Here is a 15,166-nt window from a genome sequence, read left to right on the forward strand (position 1 = left end):
TGTCTCTGGAGTTATCCCTTCTGGCCTTTGGTCAGAGCAGGGCAGACATGCACTTCACAAATGACTCTGGGAAGCAAGCTCTTCATCACCAAAGCTCCAAATGCCTCTTCTTTCATTGTCCTAGCACTTCATTTTATTCCTCACAAATTCTGATCTAAGTTGATCTATGAGAGGGCCGAGGTGCTCAAAGTGGCCATCCAATGACGAATCCAACAGGACCCAACAATCTGTATCCTAACTGGATGACAGGATTTTCTTAAAGATATTTACGAAATTCAAAGTCTTCTTAGCCCCCAACTAGGATATTCATTTGGAGACTTAGGAAGCTCACAAAGGGCCAAGCTGTCCTGGTTCTCACCCCAGGATTCCATTGATTATGGACAGAATGTTAGCCTTTTATCGGCAAGGAACAGGCAGGGGTTATAACAATATGGCATTTTATTTCTGTGAAACATTGTCCAGCCTTGAAAAGACCTAAAATACTCTTGTAAAGCTCTGCCAAGCCTGTGAAAGTATTCCCTTCCCTACCCTGAAACATAGGCACACTTAAGGTGGAATGTGACCACACAGCAGAGACCCTTGATTCCTCAGGATACTCAGAGCTGTGCCTTTGAGAGAAAGGGAGAGTCAACCAGGAAACTGTTTGGGAGTCAGCCACAAATGTCAAACACCCCTGCCTGTTAGAGGCTGCTCCCCAGAGCACAGCCAGGCCCATCTTTGGAGACTGAGGAGGCTGGGGACTCCAGGCCTGCAGAGATGAGTGCTGCGGACTGGCCTTGAGTCTGCACTGATCCATCACATGCCTAGGAAGCTGTCCTTGGTAGATAATGTCCCTGAAACCTTTCTTGTGCTAAAGGAAAGTGGAGAGAGATACTGAGTCTGGTTAACTGAGGGGCTCTGTTTAATTGAGCTCTTCCTGTAGTAAGTCAGGACAATTTTCTCCCACCCCAGGGAAGCCAAGGCAGAAAAAAATGCCTCCCATGAGCTCTTCACTCTGTTCATCCACTTCGTACTATTTGTGGGAAGATTAAAAAAAAAGGTTTGGGGACTTTGGAATGGTGATGGTGCCAGGCAAGAAGGGCAAGCCAAAGATGAATCAACAAGCTCTCTCTTTCTTTACCTTTCTCCTTCTTTCCTACCCTGGGCAGGGCAAAGGCTTAGGGCCCTTCCAAAAAGGCAGCTGCACTCAGAGCCCTGAGATCTGAGGCCCAGTTCAGATGGTCCCTGCACATCCAGGAAGCCTAGAGCCAAGCCAGTGCTGAGAATGCCAGGCTCAAAATGGCCTCATCCTTGGTGGGGAGGGCTCTAGAAGGCTTGGAATCCCCAGTGTCCCAAACTGCATGCGAAAGTGCTTTCCCCCACAATGTTTCTCTGGTTTGAGACCCTCAGTTCCAAATCATAGCTGCTGGCGGCATCTTCGTCAAAATCCAAGACCATGACACAGAGAAAAGAGTGGTGACTCTCTCCTACTACCCCTTTCCAACGGAAACCCAAGCAACCCTTTGTGTTTTGCCATGGCCTTCTCTTCCAAGGGAGCCAATGCCCAGGGGAGCTGGGTGGTCTCCAGACTCAGCTAGCTAAGAAGGTTCTGATAGTATGATTTATGGAGCCTGGAGCCTGACCATTCCCAAGGGAGCCCAGCACCCTCTGTCTGCTCCAAGAAGAAAAGCCTTATCCAATTTAAAATCCACTAATTATTCGTCTGAACCTACTAGAGGCTAGGTGGGCTGATGACCTGAAGCTAAAAAATCCCAAAGAGAAAAAGAAAGGAAAAAGCCCAACCCCAGTTTGCAATGCCAAGAAGACTGACACTCCTTGCCCAGGGATGGAGGGAGGAAGACGGGGTGCTTCTAGACAAGGCTCCAGGGCTACAGTGGAGATGCTTAGGATGGCCTCACTGCGAGCAGGCACTCCCAGCCCAGTAGTGAGCAGCAGGCCCTCTCTGAAGACCAAGCACCAGGGTCCCCAGCAACACTCTCCCTCAGGCTCAGGAGCTGGGACCTGCATCACAATGTACAAGGGAACTGAGGCCAGGTCATTTTTTTGTTCCCAGACCACAAAAGGTGAATAGGATGACTTCTCCAAATGCATGTGCCTTTCCTAATGAAAAGGGAAACTGAGGCCATAAAAAAGCCAAGACTACATGATCAGAGACCATGGGACCTCAGACCTCCAGCTGGGAGGGACCTCAGCTGCCTTGATTCACAGAGGAGGAAAATGAGTTCCAGAGAATTACTAAGACTGCCCCAGGGGGCTTGTTCAGCAAGCAGCCTAGTAGAAACTCAAACCTAGGCCTTTTGACTCTGAACCAGCCTTCTTTCTAATGCACTACTGGTCTAGACACAGCAGCTAGAGCTAGAAGGGACCCCAGACACCCAACACCACCCTCATCAAATGAGACAAGGAAGCTGAGGAGACCACTGAGGCCAGGTGCCTTGTCCAAGCTCACCCAGGTGATAAGGACCAGAGCTAGGGTCCAGACCTTCTGACTCTAACCTCTGTTCCATCTTCTCAAAGCCAAGGGGCCTTCCTGACCCAGCTCCTCACGGTGTCACCTCTGGCAAGCCATGCTCCCCCAGCCCCGGGTGCCAGACCTTCTCACGGATACAAAAACGGCCTAGAAGACGCATTCCTGTGAGAACCCCCAATTTCCCACACTCCAAAGGAAAACATACTTTGCTAGAAAGTCTTGAGAGTATCCATCATATTTCTTCCTGTTCTTTTGGCAGCCCCATGGGGCAGGAAGCTGAGCCCTCCAGCTGCATGGCCCACAACACAAACATCAACAGCTCTGCCCACAGCTGTCCCCACAAGCTGTGAGCCTCAGTGGAATCCTTGCAGGCACACACCTGCCCAGTGAAGCGACTGGGAACAGGGGATGGGCAGACAGAAGCCTTGGTCACTTACCCATCATTCCACAGGAGAAAAGTGTGGGTCCTTGGCTCATCTTCTTTGGAGTGTGCTGAAAATAACCAGAGAAGTGGGTGATGTCTCACGGTCTTAGAGAAGCAGCCTCCTGACCCCGACCCCCTGCTAACACTGCCCCCCCAGGAGGTGACGGCCTTGCGCAGCCCAGGGTGGGGGGAAGCAGCGGCGGCACTCAGTTAGAGCAGGGCACTTTGTCCAGCATCTCACAGGAGTTGCGGAGTCCATCATTTTAATGGGCTTAAAAAAAGACCGCATGACTTCTGACATGAGGGGATTTTTCCATGTGAGGATGTGGAGGAGGGTGAGGGGGGAGGTGTGATAGGAAACAGTTGAACAAACTCCGCCAAGAAGTTCTGAAATGGAACCCTGGGTCAGCAGAGGGAGGGCAGCGCTTGTCTGGGCAAGGGAGCACCCAGGCCAGCAGAGGGAGGGCAGGGTCCAGTTGGCGAGGGAGTCCCTGGGCCAGCAGGGCCTCTGCCTATGTGCCAGGGGACCCCCTCTTCTGCCCCACATGGAAACAGCAGACAAAGTGTTTTCGAAGTCGGCCCCAGCCTGTCAAGGCTACTTCCTCTTCTTCTTCAGGCCTGTGCCACATGGCTCCTCTTACAGGGACCAAACTAGGAGAACAAAGGTTACAGTGGAGAAGTGACAGGGTATCTATGACTTGGGCATCTCTCAGCATCCCATTCCACCACCATCCACCCACCCATTCCCGGCTGAAGGCTCCTGGGTTCCTGAGGCCAGACCAAGAAAGGACCAACCTCATTTATTTTGTAGGGGAGGAAACTCAGGAGCCCCTGGGGCTCCTGAGTGGGCTGGCCCAGGTGAGCCAGAGAGAAACTTCAGAGCCAGACTGGAACTTGGCTCCCTCTACCATCTGGAATCAGGAGAGCCACAAATTTGTACAGCCCCTGACACTCCCTGGCCAGGTCACCTCCCCAGAGCCAGAGCCCACTATCCAGAACCTCCAGTCCATCGGAGGCCCAAGGGACCTGAGCCAGACCCACCTGGGTGGCTTGGGGACTGAGAGAAAAGCAGAGAAACTTCCCCGTCTCCTCAGAGTTTGTTCCCCACTGCACAGCACTCCCCCACCTCCAAAGAAGGAAGGTTTCCCCAAACCCAGGGAGCCCCCAGCAATTCTAAAGGGAGTCTGCATTGACATGTACAAACAGCACCTGGCCCTCTCCTGACCCACAGTCTTGCTGCCCACTTAAGGAACAAGAGCCGGCTGGCTGCTGACAACCCGTTATAGTTACTAATGAGAGCAAAGCTGATAAATATGCATTGTGCCTGGTAAATGTGGCGGTTAGTGACAGGGGCAGCCTGAGCAGCTGTGCCCAGAAAGGAGGGAAACCAGCTCAGCCAGGCCAGGTACAGCCAACACTCCGGGCCTCAGGGTCCCTAAAAGCACTCAATAGAGGCCTCGAAGGATCTCAGTGGAGCCCAGAGGGTCCCGGAAAGGTCCCAGATCCAGCGTTGGAAAGGCCCATCAAAGTCTGCCCTTTTGATTGGTGAGAACTGGAGCAGGGAATTAAGGGGCTCACTCAAGGTCACACAGGAAAGACAAGGCCAGGATTTGAACTCAGGACCTCTGAACCCAGAGACCTCTCTGACAACTGGCGTAGCCAGGGTTATCTCAGAGGGGTGACAACCACAGAGGGGGAACCCTGGGCCAAAAGGGAGCAAAGAAAGCAGGTTGAAAAAGTGGAAGGGGGCTCTCTTAGTCCCCCTTCTCAGCTGCCCCATTCAGGACTGTTGGACAAAGCCAGGAAGCAAAATCAGGAACTCATCTGTTATTCTGATAAGTGAAACTCACCCCCTAAAACTGCCTTTACTTTTCATTAAGCCCAAGGCTTCTGATCTTAACAAAATGCCATGTTCAGGGTATAGAGGGGCCTTGAGCCAGATCAAGGCCTTTGTCCAAACCAGGAGCCCAGGCCTACGCTGGACTTTCAGCCTCTCTTGGGGGAGGCTCATCCCCATTTCTAAGAAAGCATCAAATGGAGAGGAAAAGCCCCATGCTGGGCAGGACCCTGACCACTGAGTTACATCTAGCCCCCACCCATCTTCCCAGACAAGTTTCACACTTTACATTCCAAACAACCTGGCAATATATCCCAGGATCCCACCTCTGGGCCCTTGTATAGGCTGAGCCTCATGCCTGGGATGCTGTTCCTCTTAGATCTCCTCCATTCACTAAGGCCTATACAAGGTCTCTCCTGATACCCCCAGATGCTAGTGTTCCTGCCTCTGAAATTATTTTGTATTTTCTTTGTATTTGGTATTTCCTTGGAACATTCTCCCTCCTCATCTGCATCTGCTGGTTACCCTGGCTTCACCCCACTTAACACTGGAGCCGGACCCTGGGTTTGTGTGCGGCTGGTTTAGAGATGGTGGTAGGCAGGCCATCTCTCCTGTGATACTGGGTGCTCTCTGAGGTCAGGACAACCAGCGCTCTGAAGTATGCCCGGGCATAGGGAGGGTGACCCCGGCTCTGGGTCATTGGGGTCATACTGGGCAACCTCAGTAAACTAGAGATACTTCACCTTTGTGAGAGTTGGCCCTTGAGCCCCAAAAGACCATGGAATGAGGGTCATCGGAGCTGGGGGAGGAGGCTACCCCTAAAGCTAAGAGAGTCGACTGCAGGGCTCTGAAGCGGACACACCTTGGTGCACTGCTTCATCTGCGAATAATGACTCGTAACCACAACGATCACTAACATTTCTGCTGCCCTTTCAAGTTTGCCAAAGATGGCACAAACATCAGCAGACGGTCCTCACAATAGGTAGAGCCCGTTACTATTCTCACTTTACAAATGAGGAAACTGAGGCTAGGAGACGCTAAGGGAACGGCCCAGGATAACACGGCTAGTAAGGCAGGGTTTGAACTCAGGTCCTCCTGACTTGAGTCTAGTAATCTATCCCCAGCTGCCTCAGGAGGGAGGGAGGTCAAGTCCTATCAGCCCCACTTTACAGGTAATGATTCAATGATCTGCCTTTGATTCCTAGACTTGGGGGCCAGCTGGAGGGCCAGAACGGGACCCTGAGCCCATTTTCCCACAACTCCACGCTGCCTCTGGGACTGAAGAATTGAGAAAGATCATTGATTTATTCCACGATGTGTTAAAACAAGGTTTGGGGAGGGGGGACACCAGGGAACAATGCCCACAATTCATTTGCTATGCTTATTCCTAGAACTGGTTGTCCATTTAAGCAAGGTCTTCTTTCTGTCTCCTCAAGGTCACTGGGGCACAAAAGTTGGTTTGCTCTGAAACTCGGAGGTTGCCGAGTCTGGGCCCCCTGAAGTGCAATGCAAGCATGTCTTTGTGTATTCACCGGCTCAGCCAGGAAAGAAGGCCTTCCTTCACCCCAGAGCTGGATGAGAGAGCAGCCAGTAAGCAGGCCAGCCTTTGCTCAGGACATACGTGGGTTTTCATAACTTTTTTTCTGTCTGCCAATTACTCAAACTATTATGTAATCTTCCCGCGCATGTAATTCTGCAGGGAAGTCTTCCTGCAAAAAGGAGAAAATGAAAATCTCACATTTTCAGGGCGACAGACGGTAACATGAGGAAGAGAAAATAATGAATTCATGGCACCAAAAAGCAGAAGAAGACCCAGAACTCTAGAGGGGACAGAATTAGCTGAAAGATGGAAGGTGTGACTTAAGCTCAGGGGCTTGAAGAGCAATCTTGTTTGGGGGAGGGGGAGCAGATTGGGGAAGAGTGGGGATGAATGGATTGGGGGGAGAGGGAGAGGGCTTCCTTTCAGCCCAGGAAATGCACAGGGTCCTGTGCACACTACTGAAAAGGCCTCTCTCCTTGGTCTTAGGGCTGAGTCCTTTGGACCTCACTGTGACTCTGGGTTCTGGGTTCAAGCCAATCCAGAGACCTTTCACACATCACTGCAAGGGTTGTTTTGGTTCACAGGGTTAACAATGTGCTCATGGAAATGAAAGGCAGACTGGGAATCAGGAGACCTGGGATCTCAGTCCCAGCCCCAGAACACACTAGCTGTACATGGATCACAAATCCCCTAACAGGCCTGTGCCTCACTTTCCTCATGTACTCAATGGATATAATGAAACCTGCCCCACCTATCCCTCAGGAGAGAGCTGAACATGCCTTCTACAATGTTCCAGACCAGTGGTCATCCAGCCTATCCGCCTGAAGCCCTCTAGGGACAGGAAACCCACCCAACCTTGTGGGCAACTCTCATTGTTAGATGTTTGAGGAATACAGCAAATTATAAATGTGAAAATACTGCTATAAATAGGAACAAGGGAAATATTTCTTAAATGCTTACTGTGTGCACAGTGCCGCACCCAGCCCTGGGGATGCCAACTGAAAGTCTGAGGGTCCCTGCCCTGAAGGAGCACCTGCTCTAATGGGGGAGGAGGGGCACTGACAGCACGCGAGGAGGTCTTCAGCAACAGTCCCATGGGAAGGTCCCAAATAGATGGTCCAACACAACTTCTTTCAGGTCATTTCCACTGATAAAAATCCTGTCAGTTTCTGATGTTGAACCCTGGGATAGAGCCAAGGGCTTCAATGGGGAGAACCTTCTTGCCTGGGTCTTCTGAAGCCATCCCCAGGTTGCATCACGGCAGGAAGCCTGGTGTTCCCGGGGATCCAGAGCTCAGGGTCATCTGTCCATCTGGCTCAAGATGGTGGTGGTGGTGCTTTGATGGCTTAAAGTGCCTCACCGTTTCAGCCAAGCCCACTTGCCTGCCCTGTGGGGTGGGTGGCAGTTAGTGGGGTGGCTGGCCTCTTCTCCCCAGAGAATGCCTATATAGGCTGAACAGGAAACAGAGCTGGCAGTCTAGGGACAGTTCCTGGGACTATCTGCCTGGTGGTGATGGTTGGTCAGTTGTTACTGCCAGTGGCAATGACAAAAATGACCCCCTTCCTCCACAACAATAGCTCTGCAGAAAAGTCAGTTTGGTAGTTTGGGAGCAACACCATTCCCTGGGTTCTGGGGCTAAGAATCCGGAAGAAGATGGTAGTCAAGGTGGTGGTGGGTTGACAAGTGAGACAGTATGTGAAAAGACCTGTCCAAACCCTGGGAAAAGGACAGCTGGTCCTAGGGCAGATCAGGAAGCGGCCAGCTCTCTAGTTCCCTTTGCTCTACAGATTGCAGCCAGCCTGGCAGTAAATGGAAGCCTTACTGGGGATGGGCTCCCAATCCAGGCCCAAGGAAGGCAGTCACTATGGAAATGAGAGAACAGGCCCTTGAACTTGGCGTGGGCGGCCCAAAGAAGATGGCGGGAAGCAAGCCCTCCAAGGTCAAATGTCTGGGCTGCTGTCCAGCTGCAGCAGTTCAAGTTAGAATACTTGGAAGAGAGAGATCGTGTCCAAAGAGGGACCAGAGAAGAGGAGCAGGGTGGGGGCAGGCCCAGGGGGCAAGGCCCTGTGGTGGTCAGTTGGGCCGCCAAGTACAAAGACAGAGGGAAATCACTGTCATCAGCAGCCATCACTTAGAGAAGCCTGCCTTTTCTTGGGACTTCCGTGGGGTGGAGAGGGAAGTCAAATCCCTGGCCCAGGCCGATCAAAGCACTAGGAACGCAAGAAAGGGGAAAGGACCCAGTTCCAGGACAAAAGAACGAAACCCTGGACCCAGGCAGGTGTAGCCTCCTCCAGCCCCTTGACAAGATCTTACAGTCCTCTATGACTTCACCTCGGGACACTTCGGCAAGGTCTCAAAGGCTCTAAAGAATAAAAGGTCTATAACCGTCTTTGGAATGGTCCCCGCGCTGCTCCCACAGAGGAGACAACAAGGACCGGGCCCAGAGTGGGCGGGGTGGGGGCTCAGAGGCAAAGAAAAGAAAATGACCTGCCCCTATTTCTGTTATCTTGATGTTATTTCTAAGCAGGATAACGTTACCAGCTCAGATGCCCGCTCCCATCAACTGCCTGTACCCCTGGGCACCTCTGAGTGGCGGGGAGGAGGAGGAAGATGAGAAGGAGGATGGGTGGACCAGAAAGAAGAGGACTGAGGCCCAAAGTCCTGTGTTTAGGTGGTATGAGCCGAGAGGAGCCAATAAGCCACCAAGATCAAGGTCTCAGACATGCTGAGCCTTCTCAAGGAAAGGGAGGAAGGCGCCCAGGATGAAACAGCAGCGTCACCTCCAGGGAGGAAGGAGCCCCCGCATCCCCCCTATGATGCCTACTTCTGTCTCTCTGAGTCAATAAGCCCATGGTACCGGCCTTCTCCCCCAGGCAGTGGACCCCACCATTCAGCCCTCGGACTGATCTGCTCCAGAAGTAGGTCTGAGTGATGGCAAGCACATAGACCATTTAAAAGTCAGGACCTGATGACAGGAGAAGCTTCCCCGGTACCCTGGATACCTCCCCTCCTCAGGGGTACAGCCAAGAGGACATTCCTCATGGCCTCAGGAAGAGTCCCTGGGAAGGTCAGCTGGACACACAGGCAATATGTAGCAGGAATAAATGATCCAGATGAGGAAACTGAGGCACAGAGAAGTAAGTGTCCTGCCCAGTCTCTCACAGGTAATTAAGTGTCAGAGGAGGGATCTGAACCCAGGTCGTCTGACTCCACACCCAGCACACTTTCCAGGGTCCAAAAAATTCAAAAATGCCCTTTCAATTTCACACTGAGAAGGAAAAAGCCCACCAAGGAGAAAGGCAGAATTCCAGGGCAGCCTCTAAAACCAAGGCCAGAAGGAGACTAAAGTATTCCTGCAGAGGTGGGATCAGGGCTGTCCTGGGTGCGAGTTTCTTCTTCTTCCTTTTGGTCACCTCCCTGCCCCCATACCCCTGCCTGTTCTTGTCCAGAGAACATGGACAAGATGGGATGGCTTGGTGTGGGAGTGTGGGATATGGGTCCCAAGACCATGGGTTAGAGTCTGCCAGTGTGAAAGGGAGGGAGGTTCCCCCATAGTGGAAGCAAACCCCACCACTTTGTGCTTCAGTTTCCTCATTTGTAAAAAGAGAGGGGTGAATTTAAATGACCTCTAACCTTCCTCTCAGCTCCAAACCCTATCATCCAGTCAAAAGCCCTCATGATACAGCAAACAGCTGAGATCTGGAGTCAGAGACCCTGGGTTCGAATACTGGCTCTGTCCATTACCACATGTGTGATCTTAAGCAAGCTTTCTCCCTCTCTGGGCCTCTGAGCTCCGATCAAGCCTTAAAATTCTGAGAAGCAAACAGCTCAGGTGGGCTGACTTGAAGTCAGGACCTCAGCCTCTAAGCCAGGTCTCTCTCTCTACCCTAGGCCAACCATCCAAACACAAGGCTTTTCTAGTCCTTTTGCAGGTCAGTTACTGACCCTACTTGGCAGGTCATTAGCAACCCATGACTTTCTCTGAAAGAAGCTTGAGTCTGGTCAATAGTCTGGTCCCAGCCCAGGAAGGCCCCCTCTGGGGTCCACCACCTCCCAAGACTGCCCTCTCTGGACGGCAGCTGGCCCAAACATCTGCCTCCATCTCCTCTTGGAGGCCTGCGTGTCTGCTGGCATCTCCCCCCTGCACCTCCCATCCGTATCCATCATTCCCCAGCGCTGAGACACAAAGGAATGTCCGACTCCATCTCGCTGGCGACGGAATCTCACTTGCTTCCACTGACCCTCCTCCTCACTGGCCAAACAATTTCTAATCTGAGCCCGGGTGTTTACATCTCACCAGTGTTTACCCAAGCTTCTGCTAAGTGTATGCTCTGGCCCAGTGTGGAAGGTCTTCCTGAGCTTCCTGGACAAGAACCCTCCCTCAGGCTCCTGCTCTCTTCCTGGGGCCTGCAGGCCTAGGCCAGACTCTTACCAGCTCAGGGTGCAAAGGTTTGCATGTGATGGAGTCAGCAGCACCTTTGTTTTCGAGGGGCCGGGTCAGGATCATCGCCATGGCAATGCAGTCAGGCACTGGGATCCATCACAGGCCAGAACAACTTTCTAGCGCCAGGGCATCTTCTGGGGCAGCGGGGGTCAGCACGACCAGATCTCCGGCGGTCAGCCCTCAGGGTGGTTGCCTGGGATGTGGGCCAAGCTTGGTCGGTGACCTGGAACAACAAAAGGAGGAGAGGTCTCTGCTAATCACTTCTGTTCCATACCAAAGTCCAGGCCCAATGACCCTGCTCAAAGACAAGTGACATCTTAGAGCCCCGACATACACAGCTTGTGACAGATGGGGACAGTCAAAGGTCCACAAGATGGGGAGGCTGGGTGCACCCCCACCTCCCAACTCCACTGTGGGGAGTCACGTCCAGGACCAGCACCCGAATTCATGCAGCTCCAGCTCATGAATGATTTCCACCTTGGCTATCCACCAAGATCTGGATTCCAGACCATCTTACACCCTACTCTGAGCAGGTCTCTACATTCAGCCTCAGTATAGTCTGAGCCAATCCCATGGAGGCAGAACGTTCGCCCTCTCTCTGATGGGGCTGGGCCCCAGTGACAGCTTCTCAGTCAATTCATGGTCCCGAGAGCTATTCCCACTGTCCTGGGCTCTCTGTGCCAAGGACAGATAGACAGATGGATGGGGTGGGGCTGGACTCTGCACTATTTTTGCCCCAGCTAGCAGGATAGCGTTTTTTTCATCCTCATAGAACCGAACCAAGCCAAGCCCAGCTGACTTTGAGATCACTGAGCTCATCCACACACAAGCCCAGAGGCCCTCCAGGCCCTACCCAGACCCAGCCAAAGGCCCTGTCCGGCTCTGCATCCCAGGATCTTCTGACCAATTCTCTATTCCCAATAGCTTCTCTGTTCTGCTCCCTGCCCCAACTGCAGATGTCGGGTCTGATTTGAAAAGCACCTTTTCCAAAGTCATTCCTCTAATCCCAGTCCTCTCAACCACTTGGAGGCTCGGGCAGGCACAAAGAAACTGGCCACCTCTCCCAAATTAAAGGCAGCTCCTAATCAATCATTAAAGCCAAACTTGGGGGGGGGGGGAGTTTGAGAATCCCCAATCCAGGAGTCAAAGCCAACTGCAAACTTATTTATTTGCGTTCTGCAGATGTAAATCATTTTCCTGTTTACTTGTCCTGGCTTTACAGTGGGCGATACTGAGAGTGTTCAATTGTGGGCCAGCTGGCTAACAGGGGAAATTACCTTCTACTGTTCTTGAAAAACCAGGTTCATCCAAAGTGCAGAATCGGGGAAGGGAAATCGGGAGGGAGGGAGGGAGGCCGGAGGAGCCTGCTGGGCTGATGTCACGTTTGGAGAAGAGCCACCACTGACCAGGGCAGGGAGGATGCCCCCAAAGGTGCCAGCCAAGGAGGTCCTCAAACTAACCCTCTCCTCCTCCTCCTCCTCCTCCTCCTCTTCCTCCTCCTCCTTCTCCTCCACTACCTCCTCCTAGCACTCCTTCTTTCTGGTTGAATTCACACCAGGGACTCCGCGTGGAGGCTAGCAATGATGGTCACTATTCCGGTGGAGGGAGGGGACATAGGGAAAGAAGTGACCTAGAGTCAGGAGAGCCCTAGGTTCAAATCTCAGCTTTGCTATTTAGTAGATATTTGACCCTGAACCAACTAGGCTCCCTCCATGGGCCACCTTCATGTGTTTCCAAACAAACTGAAGATGTGGGAGCATGGGATGCCTGCAGTCCCTCCCCTCCCCAGCATCACAGGGCTAGAGTTTAAAAGGCACACAGAAATCAGCATACACCACTTTCTCATTTTACAGAGGAAACTGAAGCCAAGAGAGAGGAAGGTTCTAGGACCCCGGATCTCAGGTTGGAAGGGCCCCTTCTGGCAGTCACAGAGCCCAGCCCCCATCTTACAGATAGGAAGACTGAGGCTCAGACAGGCAACTGATTGGACTAACAGGGCCACCCAGCTAGGAGCTGTCTTTCTGCCTCTGAGTCTGGCATCCCATCCAGTCCACTGAACTAGGTTATTTCCTCTCTACCCATTGGGGAACTGTATGGGGACTTAGTCAAGGTCTCAGAGAGAAAGGTAGGATTTGAATCCAGTTCTCCTGACTCTGGATCAGAGTTTTTTCCTACCACACTGCCTGGTCCAGCCTGTTCTAGCTGTACTTTTTTGTTTTGTTTTCTTTGTTTCTTAAATTATTTTATTTGTTTTCAGTGTTCCACAATCACTTTCACATATCTTAGATTTTCTCCCCCTCTCCCTCCTCCTTCTCTCCTACCTCCCCACTCCCTCCCTGAGACGACATACAATTTTATATAGGTTCTACACACACATTCCTATTAAATACATTTTCACCTTAGTCATGTTGCATGGAAGAATTAAGAATTAAGATGAATGGGAGAAATCATAAAACAAAACAAAACATAATACAAAAGAAAATGGCCTGCTTCATTCTGCAATCGAATTCCATAGTTCTCTCTCTGGATGTGGAAGGCATTTTGCCTTAAAAGACCATTGGGAATTTTTTAAGTCCTTGCATTGCAATGAAGTTCTAAGTCTACCAGAAAAAATCCTCACACCCTGTGGTTGCTGCTATATTCAAAGTTCTCGTGGTTCTGCTCCTTTCACTCAGCATCAGTTCATATAAGTCTTTCCAGGATTCTCGGAAGTCTTCCTGTTCATCATTTCTTATAGCACAATAGTATTCCATTACATTTGTAAACCACAATGTATTCAGCCATTCCCCAATTGATGGGCATCCCCTTGATTTCCAGTTTTTGACCACCACAAAGAGTGCTGCTATAAACATTTTTGTACATGTGGGACCCTTTCCCATTTCTATGATCTCTTTGGGATAGAGTCCCAGGAGCTATATTTCTGGGTCAAAGGGTATGCACATTTTTGTAGCCCTTTGTGCATAGTTCCAAATTGCTCTCCAGAATGGTTGGATCAGCTCACAGCTCCACCAACAATGAATTAGTGTTTCAACTCTCCCACATCTTCTCCAACATTTATCATCTTCCTGTTTTATTTTAGCCAATCTGATAGGTGTGATTATGGTACCTCAGGGCTGTTTTGATTTGCATCAATATCAATAGTGAGTTAGAGCATTTTTTCATATGACTATAGATAGCTTTAATTTCTTCCTCTGAAAATTGTCTATTCATATCCTTTGACCATTTATCAACTGGGGAATGGCTTGTATTCTTGTACATTTCACTCAGTTCTCTATATATTTTAGAGCTGAGGCCTTCATCACAGATACTAATTGCAAAAATTCTTTCCTAGTTTTCTACTTCCCTCCTAATCTTGGTTGTACTGGGTTTGGTTGTGCAAAAACTTTTCAATTTAATGTAATCAAAATTATCCATTTTGCATTTCATAATGTTTTCTGTCTCTTGCTTAATCAAAAATTTCTCCACTCTCCATAAATCTGATAGACACACTATTCCTTGCTCCACTAATTTGTTTATAGTATCAATCTTTATACCTAGATCATGTACCAATTTGGACTTTATTCTTGTGCACACTGTCAGGCATTAGTTTATGCCCAGTTTCTGTCACACTGTTATCCAGTTTTCCCAACAATTTTTGTTGAAAAGTGAGTTCTTATCCCAGAAGCTGGGATCCTGGGGTTTATCAAACAGTGGATTGCTACATTCACTGACTATTGTGTCTTGAGTACCCATCCTATTCCACTAGTCTACTCCTCTGTTTCTTAGCCAGTATCAAGTGGTTTTGATAATTGCTGCTTTATAATGCAATTTGAGATCTGGTAGAGCTAGGCCACATTCTCTAGCATTTTTCATTAGTTCCCTTGATATTCTGGACCTTTTGTTCTTCCAGATGAATTCTGATATTATTTTTTCTAGCTCTAGAAAATAATTATCTGATAGTTTGATTGGTATGACACTGAATAAGTAAATTAATTTAGATAGAATTGTCATTTTTATTATATTGGCTCAACCCATAAGCAACTGATGTTTTTCCACTTATTTAGATCTGACTTTATTTGTGTGAAAAGTGGTTTGTAATTGTGTTCTTATAGTCCCTGGGTTTGTTTTGGCAGGTAGACTTCCAAATATTTTGTAGTGTCTACCCTAGCTTTAAATGGAATTTATCTATCTATCTATCTATCTTGGGCTAGCTGTACTCTTACAGGTAGGTCTGCAAGGCAGGTCTTGCCCCAGCCACAGGCAGAGAAATGGCCACTCTTCTCATCAATTTATTATAAACATGGGCAAAGCCTCCCCTGAAGGCCAAAGCAGTAAGAGTAGTTGACTTCACACACCCAAATTCTTTTCTCTGAGGGGAAGGATGCTCCCTAAGCAGCAATGTTACCTAATGAACATACTCATCACCTTCATCAGCGCCTAGCACCCTCTCTGTGTCAAACAGTGAACACCTT

At 50.1% G+C, this 15,166-nt stretch overlaps 1 protein-coding gene across 6 annotated transcripts in view; it reads right to left on the minus strand.

The window, feature by feature from the left end:
- Nucleotides 1-15,166, minus strand: part of FAM53B (family with sequence similarity 53 member B) — a 158,177-nt gene that overhangs the window by 60,573 nt on the left and 82,438 nt on the right. For 5 of the 6 annotated variants that reach the window (XM_072629000.1, XM_072628998.1, XM_072628997.1 and 2 more), the window contains exons 2-3: nucleotides 10,704-10,938; nucleotides 2,908-2,962 (exon numbers count right to left, since the gene is read on the minus strand). In XM_072629000.1, the coding sequence (XP_072485101.1) occupies nucleotides 2,908-2,962; nucleotides 10,704-10,784 (136 nt within the window). In that variant the 5' untranslated portion in view covers nucleotides 10,785-10,938. Of the gene's footprint in view, nucleotides 1-2,907; nucleotides 2,963-7,231; nucleotides 7,519-10,703; nucleotides 10,939-15,166 lie in introns of those variants that run through there. The other variant, XM_072629002.1, reaches the window with a different exon arrangement.

The sequence above is a fragment of the Notamacropus eugenii genome, chromosome 1, assembly GCF_028372415.1.
Source record: "Notamacropus eugenii isolate mMacEug1 chromosome 1, mMacEug1.pri_v2, whole genome shotgun sequence".
NCBI classification, from domain to species: Eukaryota; Metazoa; Chordata; class Mammalia; order Diprotodontia; family Macropodidae; genus Notamacropus; species Notamacropus eugenii.